The sequence below is a fragment of the Lycium ferocissimum genome, chromosome 10, assembly GCF_029784015.1.
Source record: "Lycium ferocissimum isolate CSIRO_LF1 chromosome 10, AGI_CSIRO_Lferr_CH_V1, whole genome shotgun sequence".
Classification (NCBI taxonomy): Eukaryota; Viridiplantae; Streptophyta; class Magnoliopsida; order Solanales; family Solanaceae; genus Lycium; species Lycium ferocissimum.
In genome coordinates, this window is record NC_081351.1 from 27,183,866 (window position 1) to 27,201,513 (window position 17,648).

Below are 17,648 nucleotides of genomic sequence, written 5' to 3' on the forward strand. Positions count from 1 at the left end.
TAAGTAAATAATTAAGATTTGGTATGAAGAATCATGTGTTTTTAGTAACATTAATTCTGGCTCCACATTGGACAATAATATATGTATATAGAAATCAAACGAGAGCAGCATGGCCACTTTGGCAGGCAACATGATTCCATCTTTAACTATATTTTTGTAGCCAAAAATCACACTAACTACCAAGCTTGCAATTTCAGTAAAGTAGCTGGGGTCATCTTAACCAATCACCAACCAACTATTTATTGTCCTCAAGTAAAGCAAAATGCTACGCGAGTACTTTTTCTTCTCATTATTCTGAATCAATTCCCAATGTTTATATGTATTCCCTCCGGTCCATTTTATACGTGTTATATTTTTCATTTCCACGTCCCTTAAGAAAGTAGTATTAACTAAAAGGGTAATTGTATTAGTTGATCTTAATTTAATACTACTCGCTATTTCACCATATTAATTTCTCTCTACATTTATCGAGTAAGATAACTATGAGAACTATTTTGAACCAGTTATTTTAGTAAGCATGACAACTATTTAAAATGGACAGGAGGAAATAGTACAAGGAAATTAAGGGAAAATAAAAACATCAAATTCAATAAAGTTCTCTCCTTTTCTGAAATCTTACAAATTTTCCTAGATGTTAAATACAAAAGTACAAAAGCGAAAGTGAACACTGAAATGGTAATTAGTACATTGAAAAATTGTAAATCTCTATACATGTGAAACTCTGAAAATTTGTGCTTTACGAAAATAAAAATAAAAATTATCAGCTCCATGAATGTGGAAATGTGCATGAAAGTGAATTGGAGAAATCAACGTGACTATGAAAATGTTAATAAAAAGTGAAGAAAATAAAAAACAAAAAATGCCATTGTTGAGTCAAAATAAGAAAATGTTGTTCGTGATGAGTCCCCCGTCATAAAGTCCGGTAGCCATGAACTGCCAAAGGGAAATGAATCCTCCGGCGGACTAGAACCCGAACCGGACCCGCCATTTCCGATAGAAAACCCTTGTCCGGACCCGCCATTTCCGCTGAAAGGCATTGAAGAATCTCTTGAAGATTTCTGACTGCAAGTAAATATAAAGTCGCATCAGTTTCAAGTTATCCCTTAAAAATGATAATATATATAGTCAATTTTAATTTGCTTGAGATCGAAACATAACTGCCGTTACATGAGTTTAAGTCATCAACCATGCAATATTAACTTAATTAATTCGAAATTCATCTAAAAATTCTTTGTAACCTATTTTAATACTTAGTTCATTATGATGCTTAATATTTACTTTAATAGTTGGTCATATGACATCGACAACTTTATAGAAAAGCTTTCCAAGAAAATTATGTTGATTGATGATGTGATGCAATACTGACAAGTTTATCCGGTGAAAAAAATAAAGTGCAAATGGACCTATGAGAAAACAAATAAATTAAAAGAAGATACTCAATTCATTTGTTCTAACTTTGACGGAAGAAAAAGGTGAAACAAAGATAGATGTTCAAGATAAGATTACAAAATGAAGCCACTAAAATTTTCTCTACATACTACTGTCATTCTTCAAAAATTTTATTATTAATTTTATTAATTAAAAGTAATAGGTCGCCTAACAACCACGAAAAACACTAATCACCTATCCTAAGATTTCGTCCTAGCTCTAATATTTGTTTTTCGCAATATTTCTTATATCTATTTATTTGAAAGTCTAATTATTTGAGAAATTAACATAAACAATTTTCCATCCAAAAAAAGGTTGGCAGATGTATATTATATGTATATATTATTTATTGACTAGAGACTGTAAATATTTTTTGTCGAGCTATCAACCGTGCGTAAACTCTCCTAATTTTTTATATACTATACCAAAAGAGGCTTTTAACGATAATATATTTTCCTTTTTAATTAATAGTTATCACACAAAAACATTTAAAGAATTGGTTAGTCTTATTAGATCAAGGTTGCTAAAGCCTTTAAGCGGCATTTATCGTTAGCTAAAGTTTAGATTCTTTGGTAATAATTGATTAGAATATAATTAGCGACAATTAAGTTATTGCCGTAAATTAATTGCCACTAAAAACATATTTTGTTGTAGTGTATAATTTGCCATGAAATATAAGACGGTACTTTTTTGAATGGTTTATATAACACATCTATCAGATCACGTCGTACACAATCAAATAGCAGACACTGATTACAATTTAAATTGTTTCCGCGACACAATAAAGAAACAACACTGTTCGACACTTCTTCAAGACGAAGATCAAAAGTATACAATAATATCTACTCAGCCTTGTGCTACAATGAGCTAAAAGCTAGTTAGGAATAAAAAGTATTTCCAATTACGAAAAGCGATTTTGATTCAGACAACAGGTCATTATTACATACTTTTATTACTTTATGAATAAACCGACGGACAACGACAAGGATAAAAAAAAAATATGACAAAGTAGCAGAATAAAATTTGAATAATAATATTACGACAATAAACAAATGAATCAAAAAAGACAAAGAAAAAAGGAAAGAAAAGAATTCCTTTTACCTTGTTAATGAAGGGCAGAATGTAATCGTATAATCAGCTCCTGTACACGTAAAAGTACTCGTAGGATCATCGTATGCGTAGCTATACGATTTTGGACACGCATTTTTGAACATTGCTGAATACGTTGACGGCTTACAAGTGGAAGGTGAACCGTACGCGCCACTGCAACAGTATTCAGGTGTACCAAATGCTTCACATGCACTCTTGCATGCTTGCCCATCCCCGACCCGTAATTCATTCGGGCACATTCGGTTCAAATCCTTCACACAACCCGTAGTATCGCATGAACCCGACCCGCCAACTGCCTGGATCGCCATTGGCAAATTGTATCCGTCAACTAAGCTGACGTCGTAGAAATCTTGCTTTGTCCCTGTTGAGAACATAATTAAATAAATTAAAGTATGTCCTCTCTAATATTTTAATTCAGAAAGAGATTCTGAATTCGAATTTCACTTTCATTTATTATGAATCTTTTTTACGTGCTTGGCCGGCCCATAATAAAAAATAAGGTCTGCATGCGAGTTATTAGATGATATACTACAACAACAACAAACAACCTCCCATTAAAGTCCTACAGGTAGGGTATAGAGAGGATAGAGTGTACGCAGACCTTACTTCTATCTTGTAAAGATAGAGAGGTTGTTTTCTATAGACCCTCAGCTCAAGAAAAGATGAAAGGATAGAGTTTTTAGATGAAATGATCATACAACAGTACCTGAGAAAATAGTGAATTCTGCAAGGGTGGCCGGGGGAGTTGCTCCGGCCCCATTACATTCCATTTGGTTCGATCCACAATCGCCGGTGGCACAATTTCCTTGACCGGTGTTGGGGTCGAAATTACAACCGGTTCGACCCCAGATCCGACCAGACCATTGTTGTGGAGCTTGGAATGCGCGTGAATCACCCGGAGCAAGCATGAACCCGGTACTATCCAATTTGTCAGTACCTGCATTGGATAATATTCCAGGCCATACGTTGTAGTCGCATCTGTTTATTAAATTTAAAGTAGCACCACAAATGCCTGAGAAGAAAAATCAGAATTAGTACCATCAATAATATGATAATACGAAACGCGTAAAAAGTAGTACTACATATGTAGTTTAAAACATGATACGTACCTTTGTTGATGGAGAAAAAAATGAAGATGATAAGAATGATGGAAGAAAATAATCTTGAGGACATTATATTGGAGAAAATATTGAATGATCAGGACTACGTGGATATTTATTTTATGTTGTGGTTTCTCTGTAGAGTGAAATTTTTAGAAGAGGAATTAAGGGGAGGGAGAGAGAGCAGGGGTTTATGAGATTATCGTAGAAGGCTTTAAATAGAAGAAGAGTGATGAGATTGGTGTTAGTTGTCTCAATTAATTTCCCATAAAATAATCAAGAACCAACTGTGCTTCTTTTGAAAAGAAAAAAAGAAAAAGGTGCATTCGTTTATGTGAATGAGAAGGAGAAAGAAAACTGTTGTAGCAGTTAAAGGGTGGAAAGCTGGGAACTGAAAGAGTGGAATAATGGAAGAGTTAAAGTTATATTCGATGGTGTTAGTTTATATTATCAGACACTTTAAAAATATCTATAGGTAAGTCTCATTAAGATGTATTGTAGAATTTATAATATTGAAAATAAATCAATTAATTGTTAAAAAATATAAATATTATCTGATGGTATAAAATTACTTACAAACCATACATATATGTAACTTAAACTCATATTGAAATACAAAAACATAGAGTAATTTTTTTTTTTTTCAAATGGTATGTGATACTAAAATCACCTAACAAATACAAGACTGATGTTTACTAAATATAGTAGATGACAATGCACATAATACAATATTTCAGTTCGAGTCCGTTGTCTTTATATTAGGGAGCGCTTTGCTCTCTAATGTGGGACTTTCTGACGTGAATTCAAATTTAGTCGGACCCCAATATGAATATTGATATGTCTATTTTTCGAGATATAAAAAACAAAAAAACATCATGAATATGTCTTCTTTATCAACTTTATGTAGAGGTGTTGGTCTAACTAACATACATGATCCCCTCTCCTTGTTGTGTTTCCTATTCATTTCTTAATAAATTTCAACGAAAAAAAAAAACAGTCTTTTCCTGAAAAAAATATTTTATGTTATAAGCTAATTAAAAGATATATAGAATTCACATCTGAAAATAACTTGGATCATGAAAATCTATCACTAGATATTTAATTTGTGTAGCTACTGGTCCAACTTTAAGTGAGTATAGTAACTTTTAGCAGGCTAAATCACATTGGTTAATTTCTCATTTTTTCCAAGCATAACAACGTCAGCAGACAAAAACAACAAGTTACGAACCAAAATTTATAGATCATTATCACATGCTACGTAAAGTTTTCTATATAGATCAATACTTTTAGGAGTAAACGATGAGCTAAAGTTTTCAAGATCTTGTTGTGATGAGCTAAAGTTTTCAAGATCTTGTTGCTTTTACTTATTAAAGCGTGAAAAGTGCTTCGTGAAAAAATTAATTAGTTGCTCTATACCAAAAAGATTTTTATGTTTCACCAAAAAAAAAAAAAAAAAAAAAAAAAAAAAAGAAAAAGAAGAAGAGTTTTATGTATTTACTTGAGTGTACAATGTGCTTTGATTAACACAAGGTTAAATATTAGTTTTGGTATAATATTGTTCTTAAATAGAAAAGGTAGTAATGTGCTTAATGTAAAAAAGTTTTGGTGGCTCTTGGAATTGTTATCACAAAATCGCACGTCTTTAAATAATTTTTTGGACTAATATATACATACATAGGCCCTTGAACCTTTTTCTGACTGAGCAGGGGCTCAACCGAAATCAAGGAATTTTTAGTGAAGGGTTAAAATTAAAGATCACATATTTGAGGGGCAAAAATTAAAGACCACCCCCAGCGAAGGGCAGTCTTGCAAATTGCGCCCCCCCTTTTTTTTTGGTTAACTAGACATTACTGATATATTACGATATATCTACAGAGGATACAAAAGAGTTAATGACATTGGAGCCATTAGATTGTCTGAAATTCACACCTTTATAGGCATTACATAACAAAATATTACGGTTAAAGACAGTTCCCACCCTGTCTGCTTAAAAAACTTGCCTAACAAACATTGGCGGAACTGCTAGGATTTCCCTTCAAAAACCCTCCTTGGCTAATAGGTCTACCGCCTTGTTCTGCTCTCAATAGCTATGCTTTAGCACAGGACGTCCCAGCTCTCTCATCAAGCATCTGCAAATAGAAATTATAGTGTTATAAGGCAGGTGTCCTTCATTTATCATTTTAATTAACTCAGTTGGATCAGCGTTGATCTCTAAAGGCTTTAGATTGTGTTCTAGAGCTATTCTGAGTCCCTGCATGATAGCCGTTAGTTCAGCAAGATTATTAGTGGTATGTGGACGTCCTTTCATATAGCCTAAGACCCAGTTTCCACTTTTATCGCTAAAGACTCCTTATATGCCTCCTGCTCCTAGGTTTCCTTGGCATGCTCCATCAGTATTGAGCCTAAAAAGAGTATGGTCTGGGGGTTCCACTTAATGGTGATGGCGGTTCTGGCCATAGGTGTATTCATTTGTTGGCATACTTGAGAATTTTCTATGGCTTGGCTGTATATATGAGTGAAGGAGGGGTATTCATGTTTGTGGTTAAAGAGGTTATTGTTTCTATTTAACCAAAGTCCCCAAAAGCAAAAGAGCATTAGGTTAGGCCAACTGATGAGACAGTTAAAGTCTTTTCCCCTAAGCATGTTTCAGGTATTTATCCAGTTGTCAATGTTCTGAAAGGAAGAGGTAGTGATGGAGTTTGAGTTATACTCTTGTATCACTTTAGCCCAAAAGAATTTACTGATATAACATTCAAAGAAGATATGATTGTAGTCTTCTCGAGGGGAGCCACATGCTTGGCAGGTAGGACTTATGCTGATTCCAATTGAATGGAGGAAGGAGACTGTGGGGAGCCTGTTATGGTTTAGAAGCCAGAAGAAAAAACTTGATCTTGTTAGGTGCTTTAAGTTTCCAGACCCATGAGAAATTCATTAAATGAGCTTGAGGTATGTCTGGAGGTTTTGTGTCAATATTGGAGTACGCTGTGCTTGAACTAAACTGTCCATTACTAGAGAATTTTCAAAAGTTGTAATCTTCTGCATTAGTGTTTTGCGACTAATAGGTGTTCTCTATGATGTCTTTGACAGACCTTGGAAAGACAAAGGAAAGGTGGTCGAAATGCCAAGTTCCATTTAGATTTATGTCACTAACTTTCTTAATGTCTTCATGCCTATTGAGGGGACCCTCTATCATTGATCTTAAGCTAGGGCTGTGAGAAATCCAATTATCATTCCAAAAGTTGACATTATCACCTTTGTTGACCACCAATTTCCCCCCTTGAACTACAGAATTGTATCATTAGCTAGTCTCTTCACATTTTCTAGTAAGCCAACTTTATAGAGTGAACCTCGTTATTTTACTAGATTGTGATTTTACTGTTTTAGGGTACAATTTAGTAACTTTATTGTTAGAGCAAGTAATGTTTAGTTACTTTAACGTGATAAAAGATAATTTTATACATTATAATTATAATGCTAAAGTCCAACGTCATATGTGAAATTATCTTTTATATGGTGTGAACTAGTGCTAGAGCCACCTTATCCAAATGAGTGCAAATTGACACCCTATTTAGATAGATTAACTTTTTGATGTATACATACTATTTGTTGAGTCACGTTAAATTCTTTGCGTGATTACGTTTCCTTTTTAAATATATCTAGTGCATATTCTGGCTCAGCCACCACCAATGTGAAGTCCTATTATTCTATTAATTTCTACTCAGCTCCTTAACAATATCACAGTTTAAATCTTAAAGTGTATCACAAGATTGAATCGTTATCAGTCATCAAGAAATGCAGTTCTAATTTAGAATTAAGTAACAGATGTAATTTCAAGATTCCATGTTTAGCCAATTATATTGAGACCAAGAGACCAGTTTATGTTATTCCCTTATTGTATCTCCACACTAAAAAAATGTTCGCAATACAACTAAAATAAAGGTGCAGCAATTTCCATTATATGAGTTCTTTGATTTGATTCCTCTCTCTAGTAAGGATACTGTCTAATATTCCACCTAACAGAATTTAGTAAAAAAAATTATGTAACAAAATCATGAAATAATTAAAAAAATGTCCAGTATTTTTCCAATGGAATTAGATTCTCACTGATCTGATGATTGATTGTTTTTGGAGCTAAGTTGATAATACATCGTATCAGAATCAAGGAAAGTGACTAATGATTTAATTGATCAAAAAGCTTTAAGTGAAAACATGTAGAATCTCAGCCTAATGTACGTTAAAACCTCAAATTGAATGAATATTCCGTAATTAAGTAGTTAATTAAAACTAATTAACTCTGAGCTAGCTCTAGCTAAGACAGTACGCAATCATTATTAGTCCATGCATTGCTAGGAAAACGTGTAAACCATGTGCATCTTACTTCCACAATTTATGTGCTCCTTTTTCTTTTCTAATCTATCCAAAGTGATTATATTTCAATATTTATAAATGATTCAACTTTAAATTTCTCATTTTGTTCATAATGAAACAATTTATAGCCATACAAATATTTACAGCTCGTTTTCGATCACAAACCTCAAAAGTTTTTTTTTTCTTCTTAAACTCAATACCCAATCAAAGTGCATTACATAATTCTTTGATCTCGTCACTCATTTCTCAGAAATTTCCAATATAATTTCATGTTAGTAGTGTGAACACAAAAATTGGAATATTATTACTTCTAATCGGTAAAGTTTTATATTTTCTTTCTATCCGTAAAAAGTATAGTGGGAGTAAGGCGAGAAAAACCAAATAAATATTTATTTTTTATTTATTAATTTGCTCCTGCAAAAAGCAATGGGCCCTTGGTAAGAAAAGCAATGGGCCCAGCATGTCGTAGCACCACTCAAATTTGTATGTCCATTGGGCTTAACGTCGGTACTTATGTCATTTTGGGTCCTTACCAATCTCTACTATGCACGAGTCACACTAGTTTGGAGGTCAAGTCAAATATGCAACTTTTAATTTAATACTATATAATAAAGTATTACTTTTAATATTAAACACAAAGATATTGCACTATATCCATGCTATTTCAGGGAAACAACTAAAGTAAATAAAAAGAATACGTACAAAAGAAAAGAAAGAAATAAAAAGAACAAAAAAGTTTTCACGTTGCATTTGTACGTATATATAGTTATTCAAAAGGACTCGAAATTATCTCATCTAACATCTTAAACAGTGAGAAAGAGACTTATTTATTTGTTGTTTCTTTAATACACTCTTTCATTCACATGCATGTTTAGTTCTTTTTCATGATAGCAATACTTGAAAATTCTTTACAATTATAAGAATACGCAGTGGTAGTGTTTGAACTCAAAATTTCTTTCTGATCTAATAGTATGTTAAATTGCATAATAATTATCTATGTAATTATATTTTCAACACGTAAAGATAAGGTATGTAAATGACACTTGCACATAAGTTAGTTAATCTTGGGGTCGAGAAAACCAATATTTTTTGGAATCAGATGTAGCGGTTGACGGCAGGTCCACGTTAAGGTGTAATGTGTATAAGCTGTCGTGGAACGCACTTTGACAAGAACGGACCCACACGATCAAATTGGTCATTTGGAGACTGGAGAATTCTTTATTAGGAAAAGAAGAAAAGAAAAAGATACGAAAGTGAAATTAATTAAATAAGAACATATACATGTGAATGTAACTTTATAATTAGATCAATCTTGTTAGTCATCAACCACAAAATAACAACTTGTTTCTACGATAAGAAGAGGACTAACTTTAGTTATTTTAATTTAATTGGGGAAAACAAAGGGTTCTGTGGTCTGAGTGTGCATGCAACGCATATAAAAATGCTAATACTAGTTCATGATTTCGTGTCAAGTCAATGTCGGTGTAGACATTTTTTTCCATTGTTTTGAATTTAAACTTTCATTCGTTAACCATATAAAACAAACTATACAAAAGTTCATAGTAGATAAGTATCCTCTCTAAGTATGGATGACTAAGTTGCCCTAATCGTATAATTTTTTTTTTTTTTAAATCTTTGGTGAATAAGATATCTTCATATGCTTTTCATTGTTGCCACGACTACTTTTTTGTCTTGTTTATACTAAAGGCCTCCCTAAAATACTCTCTACCTTCCCAATTCCCAAGACAGAGGTAAGGCTTTCGTACACATTTCCCTTCCCATACCCCACTTGTAAAATTATACTGGGTATGTTGTTGTTGTTGGTGATGGTGAATAAGATTTAAATTCTTTTTATTTGAAGGTTTTGGAATTAGAATACACAACCACTTGTATATAAAACCTAACCTTTTATTTTTCCATCCATGGTAGCATTTTCTATTTATTTTTTGAATTTAAGTATATCAAATAATCATTTTTCTAGGACGTTTCATGTAACTAGCATTTCAAGCAGGATATTGACCATGTTAAACATAAATAACATATTATATATTATCAAAAGATGTGGTAGGATGAATTAATTTCTCCATCCCTAATCATAGGTTTCTGGTTTAAAGAGTTAGGAAGTGTATTGTTCCCTCCCTCTTTAACAGACCCTATGTGGTGCGAATTGAATTAATTGGGCCAGTAAGTATCGAACACCAGATCAAAAGAATTGTTACTAAGTGCTTCCAATGTAGACCAAAATTAGTTGCCTCCTAAAGCAGGTAGATTTCTAACTATGAATTCGGCATAATTCAGTAGCGATGGTCAAAACCCTATATTTATATTAAAAAGGTTCACTGAATATATATATAAACAATTTAGCTATTACCCAATATTTTTTCTTTCTTCTTAAAATCTAGAAACTATAAACTCAAAATTGTGAATCTGCTTCCGACCGCCTATAACTTATCATGAGGTCTTCTCCTTATCTAATGGGTAAAATTGGAAATGAGGAAGCCAAAACATAATGAAAACCCTATTTTTTGTGAACAAAGTTTTCATCAAAAATCAGAATTTGATGTTTTAATTAGGATTAGATTGTGAGAAAGCATAAGCTGAAAGATGACAACTAGAGAGGTATACAAAACACTTCAAATGGAGAAAATCTCCAAAGTTATTTGACCTTGCAAAAATAAAATTTAGAGAAAACAAAAGGGTGGGATGATGATGGGAAAAGTAGCTATTCCCACGGAGTCCACTTCTTCTTTTTTGGCTTGCATTGACCCTTGATTGTACCACAATATATTCTTTGAAATATTGTCAGGAGATCTCTGGATCCTGCATATACTGCTTTTAAATAAAGGCATTGATATTGAGGCATGCACTTTTTATTTTAACTTTTAAATTATACTTCAAATAGAGGGAAATACAAATGAACTTATATATTTGGCATAGTCACTCCTTTGTATGTATTTGAGTTTGTACTCTTAATTTAATTTGACTGAACACGTTGATCAAGGATGGCGTTAAGAATTATATAGAGCCAGCTCGATAAGGTTATATATACCGCGTAAACTTGAGTTAATTTACTATGAGTTTATGCTATATGCATCGTCACTGTAAAGAATTTCTATATCATCATTTCGCCTTTATCTGTTGTAGTAGGTAACATGTCTTATTTTTTAACGTACAAAATCACATTTTAAAGAGGCTTAGATATCATGCTTTGAGTGACCTGATAATATAAAAAATTTCTAATCTGACATGCAATTAAATTTCTTTTCTTTAATAATAATTTTTCTCTTTATTAATGCTTCGCTTTTAAGACAATATTCACCAAGAAAATATTATCTTTAATTATGTTTTTCAATGGAAGAACTCGAAGGGGTGGATAAATGCCACGGTGAATTACATAAAAATTATTAACATAGCATTTCTTTCGCTAGCCTAAGAGCCCATTTGGATTGGCTTAGAAGTTGCTTATAAGTTGTTTTTACTTTTTTTGAGTGTTTCATTTCAACTTAAAAGTCATTTGTGCTTAAAATAAGCTAAAAAAAATAATTGTTCTGTTTGACTTAAATTACAAAAAATTTTATAAGTCAAAACAAATTTTTATGCTCCAAAAAAAAAAAAAAAAAAATTTTACCCCAACTTATTTTTTTAAAACTTTATGTTCGCTTTTAAAATAAGCCCATCCAAACAGGCTCTAAGAGTAAAGGGGTGTGATGAGATAAAAGGTTTGTTCACAAAAAAAAAATTAAAGTTCCCGAAGCATTGATGGTTATCTAATTTTTACAAATTCCAAATAACATTAATTCAAAAGGCTAAAATGGTCAAGATCAGTCTTCCTTAGCTCACCATCAAACAAGATAATGTTCGTCAAAAATAAGCACTACACTTTTTGAGTGTCATTAGCAAAGCATCATGGGTCACCATGCATGTCCCAAAGAACCAAATATTATACCAAAATGGAGAGTCTTTTTGGTGGATACTTCTTTCAACAACCAGCAACGTGCATTAACATGTTCTTTCTGTCGTGTAAAGGGCCCTTTTTTTGTTTGGATAATTTCACCTAAGCTTTTTGATTCCTTATCCTGCCCTCACCCAAGAGCTACTATATAGTTGGTAAAAGAGTGATGATCAATTGAGTCACTATCCTCTCAAAATTAAAGTTTCGGCTGAACTTTGAAACTTCTCCTGAGAGAGGCTTTTAATTAATCCCACATTAGTCGAGTGAATATGTTATTATCTCTCGTCTCAATTTATGTGTCGCAGTTCGAATTTTGAGAGATTAATTTTGACAGTAAATTCATACATAAAATGTTTAAGGCTTTTTCTTTTTATATATAAAGTTTACATATTTAAACTATATAAAAATTACTATAAATCACAATGATTTATAATTAAAAAAATTTAAAAGGCATATGAAAAAACGTAATCAAAGAAAAATTCACTTGACTCTTTTTTTGGGCAACCCTCGTAATACTTAAATTATGAGGTCGAATTAGACCCAGAGTTCAATTTTCTCAATTAATATCATATTATAACCAGTCTCATCCTTATTCTTGGTTTGTTTAAGTTGATTTACACAAATATCCCTTTTTTATGCACCCTTTTGATTTTGTCCTATTATTAAAGTTGTATAAATTAGTCGTGGGACTAACAAAACATTAGGCTATCATATAACGTCTACAAAAGCTTAGACCATGATGTAACATTTTCTAATAAGATTTTTAAACTCGAAAAGAATTTGTAGACCGTGCTCTAAAAGGTATACAAGTTGCAAAAAATTAAAAAATTACTAAACAATTATCTCATAAAAAGACAGACGAAAATTTCTGATTTTATTCAATATCGGGCTCCATGTTATATATATGGTTTTGAACAAAGCTAATCTTATCAACTTATGCTTTTGAAGTTAAGTTAGGGGAAATATATTAGGCATATTTGTTCTTATCAACCACTTTTGCGCCCACTAAACTGGAGGCTCTTATGAAAATACATGCCAAAGAGATAAGCCATAAACCTAGGCTATGGTAGGTGACCAAATAACAGCATAACTAACAAGTATGATCGATTAATTGGTTCTTGAAACTTTAACCATCTATTTGCCTGGCTAGAAATTATGGACGACAATGTGCAAAAGTCGCGATTTTGATTAAAGTAAACATGCAACTAACGAATTGAACGACCAATGATACATTTCCTTATATTTATAATTTCTATATTTTCTTAATATCTATTTCAATGGCTGTTGTTTGAATAATTAATCAAGTGCACGTAAAAGCGAAAAAGGATCAGGCATAATGAGCATTGGCTGATGTGGCGACAGATTAAAATGACAGTTATAGGAGATACGAAAAAAAGATTGTATCAAACTTTCAAAAATCAAAAGAAGCTTCTTTATAAAATGCACAAGCCTATAAGAGGCAAGATAGAAAAGGAAGTAGTAGAAAAAATGATTGCAGTAAAAGATTGTCGGAAAGGAAATTTATCATTTCGAATTGCACCATAACACACACACACACACACACACACATATGTATGTACGTACGTACTCCCTCCGTCCTAATTTATGTGACATTTTTTGATTTTCGAGAGTCAATTTGACTAAACTTTAAAGCTAAATTGGAAAAGATTAACTCGATATTTTAACATTAAAATTTATATATTTGAAAACTACATGAAAATATATTATAAACGTGTGCGCGCGTGTGTGTTGCAACTTTTCTCATATCAATTTGATGAAAAAATACATCTTAAAATGATAGTCAAAATTCATACAATTTGCATTTACCAAAATCTCTAACATAATAAAAAAGAAACCTCTAATCATGAATCCACATAAATTGAAATAGAGGGAGTATATAATAATTTGACTGTGATAGTAAGTTAGTTACCGTTCTATCGTATTATTGATTAATACTATAATAAACATTTATCTATAACTACTTTATAATGACTTGATTATGTAAATATTTGTTATATTGATGCGACAAAACTTAATCCCAATATAAAATTAAACCTTATATGAGCTTAAGTAGAGGCGAAGCTAAAATTTTAAGTGTAGGGATTCTGAATTCTAGAAGAGATAGCTTATTGGATTCTGCATAAATTATTATATATATATATATATATGTGTGTGTGTGTGTGTGTCTGTGTGTGTATTAAGTAGATTTTTAAACACAAATACAATGTTAGATCAAAATTACTGGGTTATGCTGAACTATTAGATGATAAACTTGTAGCTCTGGCCTTGGTCAGCTTAAGTTATACTTTTTCCGTTCACTTTTACTCGCGTCCGTAATGGATATCAAGCTTGTCATGTTTCGTTTCGAGCGAGTCTAAACTATACAAACTGGAAATACCAATATCTTTACGTAACATATATTTTTTTCATCATATTAATATGAGAACAACAACTTATAGTATTTTTCGAATCGTTTTCGAATATCTAAATTTTAATTTTAAAATATTGAATTAACCTAATTCAATTTAGCTTAGAAGATTAGTCAAACTAACTCTCAAAAAGCTAAACATGACAGGTAAAAGTGAACGGGGAGAGTATATATGAACTGTCATTATAATTTTTTATGCTATCAGGTCACTCAAAAATATACAGGTTTTGAAAATAAAATAAATTACCTACTACATCGTATAAAAGTGACATGATGGTACAAAAATTCCTTAAACTAACCATGCATACAATTTAAAGTCATTAAATATCGGTAGATTTTTGGTGCATGAGTCCATAGTTATCTTGTCTCCTCATCCCATTGAAGCGTAAAAGAGTGTCCATTTCGGGAGTAGCTTGTTAGCTAAGTTTTCTTGTCCTCTTGTTAAAGAAGGTATTGATGATAACCTTTAGGTTAACTTTAAGCTAAAGGGTGATTAATTAGACACATTTGCATGGCCTACAAAAAGTATACTTATCAATTCATCATCACAAATTAAAGTTGGTCATCGTTTATTATTTGTTGAAAGTCAATTTGTTCAACACCTCTACTGAACAAGACACTGTAAATTTTAAAATTTTGATGGGAAATAATTTACAGTATAAACTTTTGCTAATATTGATCAATGATTGCATCTCTCAAAGAACTTTTTTTTATTTTTTTAACAACACCCAGTATTTTCATCAACTGGAATTCATTACATGTATTTTCATATAAATTATTGTCACTTAATCATATTTAATTAATATGCGTTGTCACCCTAATTTTAACATTGATCTTGGTAAACTAATATAGTCTGGCGTAAACATCAAATGTATATAAGTTTTTTACATTCACAATCTAATTATAGTTTACAAGATACTCTATTTGTGATTGCTTAACATCATATATTATCGTGCCACATGACTATTTATTTGCTCATGTTAAAGGCTACTTTTCAAGTTTTGGAAAATTAATCAACTTAATTTTCTTTTGTTTTGATCAGACATAACGATAAAATAATTAGGGGAATAGCACTTTTAATCACCCAACAAAAACTGCGTTGACACAAGAAAAGAGAATTGATTCTCTGAATTGGTTAGTACAAAGTACACCAAAAACAAATCCGAATCAGATGATATTAGGCCTATATTTTGTCTATGTTTAAGATAGTAATAATAGTCGACAAACTAAATTAAGATTCGGCTGAAAGTGTTGTGAATTTCTTTTCTTTTAAATTTTTTTTATTTTCTATTATTTTAATTTCTTTTATTTTAAATTTATTTTTTATTTCTAATATTTTAATTTCTTTTTTGTTTTTACTTTGTAATTTTTTTTTTTCATATCTTATCATTCAGTTTCTTTCTTCTCTTTTTCCAACCTTTACTTCTTGTGCTTCCATGTAACTGCTCGTAGTTTTTAATTTCTTATTTGTTTTTCTTTATTTTCTTCATTTAGCTTAACTGCATTATTATAGTTTTTGAAACTACACCTCCTACTATTAGTAAAAATGAATCTTTAACAAACTTGGCATATATACTGCGTGATGTCATTAAAGTATAATTTCGTTGTTGAATGAGGTTACCGACCTATGTTTCATTTTCTTTTGAATTATATTTACTTAAGTTATGTTGAAACTTATTTTATGTTATGTTGGAATTTAATAGTATTGACTTGTTATTTCACATTGCATGCCTTTCATTTTTCAATTAAATTAAAATATTGTTAATATGAAAAATATATATCAATTATTTTCTACAATATTAGTTACAAATATGTGATTATTATTAATATGTTTTGAAGAAACAATATGTATCTTAAGTATCTAATTTAGTACCATTTATAATGGCACATATTCGTTTAATATTAACTTTTAATTTTTATTTTTAAAATTTGATCAAATTGTGTAATTACACTTGTGCAACCAAACAATACGCTTGTAATTACGTTATGACAAACAAACAGGCCATCATAATTACGATACTGTGTAATTATTAGACTGTGTAATTACTGCCCTAGTAGTTACACCAATTCCAACTGGCTTTCCAAACAGACCCTTAACGTATCCATCTTAAGGGGAAAAAATGTACTCTATATATAAAAGGACAAAAAAGAATGGCACGTGTCACATCCTTGGCCATTTGAGATCTAAGAATGGCACGTGTCACATCCTTGGCCATTTGAGATCTCGATTTGGAAATGTTTTGATGTGTTTTTGTTTTTCTTTTCCTTTAACATTATCAAAAAAAAAAAAAAAACAGAAATTTTTATTTTGCTAATTTTTATTTTATAATGCGAACTTACATTTTGAATATTATGTTGTTTTCAAAAAGTTTATTCTCATTAATATGGAGTACACAAACAATATGCATACACTAAAACTAGTTAAATATATAATTGTAGAGTTAAAATTGACTCTCAATGTATATAAATAAATACAGATACATATAGTAAATAGTTAGGTATTTTATTTTTTTTTCGGAAAAGATAAACAAAGTATTCATTTTTAAAGTTTGTTTGTTTAATTAAATCAGCCTAAGATCATTTCATTTTATTTATTCAGTTTGTTAGTTGAAAACTTGAAACGGTAAACGTGTCTCTCTTCCACGTCAACAATAACCCTGTTTTGTCCCTATTATAGCCATTAAAGGATATTTTCCCAAAGGAATAGGAGCCGTTGGATGGACTTTACTCGATCCTGGCCCTCCATTCATTCGTGGATGTTGCAAGGCAGGTCTCACAGTTTCTTGCTCAGCAACTAATTCTTTCCCACACACTTACACTCACTGACGGAGCTCTTAGAACCAATACAGAAAAAACTATTTCCTTTATCTTCATCAACCATCAAAACCAGGTCGTCTTCTTCGCTTCTTCGTTGTTCTATTTCATTGCTGAGAATGTACCTCTTTTCTCTTTTTCCGTTCTCTCTATTATTTCAGATAAATTTATTTTGTTAATTTATGGGGCCTTTTGTGTCCATTTGCTGACAAAATTCCTTTCTCTTTTTGGTTCGCAGTGATGCTAACGTGGTAAAAGATGACTTTTTGAGGGCAAAGACGGATGAGAAAGGCTGGGTTCCCATTTGGCAAAAGACATATATTGCACCCTGAACTATATTCGGAAAGTTGACTTCACACTCCAACTAATTGAGCGACTTATTATAACCTGTACATTCAAAAAGTGAATTTATTTATCCCCTGTAAGCTGATGCGGCACGAAATATAAA

General features: G+C 31.4%; 1 protein-coding gene across 2 annotated transcripts; it reads right to left on the minus strand.

The window, feature by feature from the left end:
- Positions 1–661: 661 nt before the first annotated feature.
- On the minus strand, positions 662–3,838 carry LOC132033114 (thaumatin-like protein 1). Of its 2 annotated transcripts, XM_059422984.1 has the most exons (4): positions 3,648–3,836; positions 3,245–3,550; positions 2,530–2,899; positions 662–1,062 (listed from the first exon to the last, which is right to left on the minus strand). In XM_059422984.1, exons 1-4 carry the CDS (start codon positions 3,709–3,711, stop codon positions 816–818), a joined length of 987 nt encoding a protein of 328 aa, XP_059278967.1. In that variant the 5' UTR covers positions 3,712–3,836; the 3' UTR covers positions 662–815. The 2 variants fall into 2 exon arrangements, with proteins under 2 accessions (XP_059278967.1, XP_059278969.1); XM_059422986.1 differs by lacking the exon at positions 662–1,062 and having other exon boundaries at positions 2,526–2,899; positions 3,648–3,838.
- Between the last annotated feature and the right edge of the window lie 13,810 nt (positions 3,839–17,648).

Coding starts and splice junctions, on each gene's coding strand:
- LOC132033114 (XM_059422984.1), bottom strand. CDS start 3,711: ATGTCCTCAAGATTATTTTCTTCCATCATTCTTATCATCTTCATTTTT. Junction 3,551..3,647: donor TTTTTTCTCCATCAACAAAG/GTACGTATCATG, acceptor TTTTCTTCTCAG/GCATTTGTGGTGCTACTTTA. Junction 2,900..3,244: donor AGAATTCACTATTTTCTCAG/GTACTGTTGTAT, acceptor TGTTCTCAACAG/GGACAAAGCAAGATTTCTAC.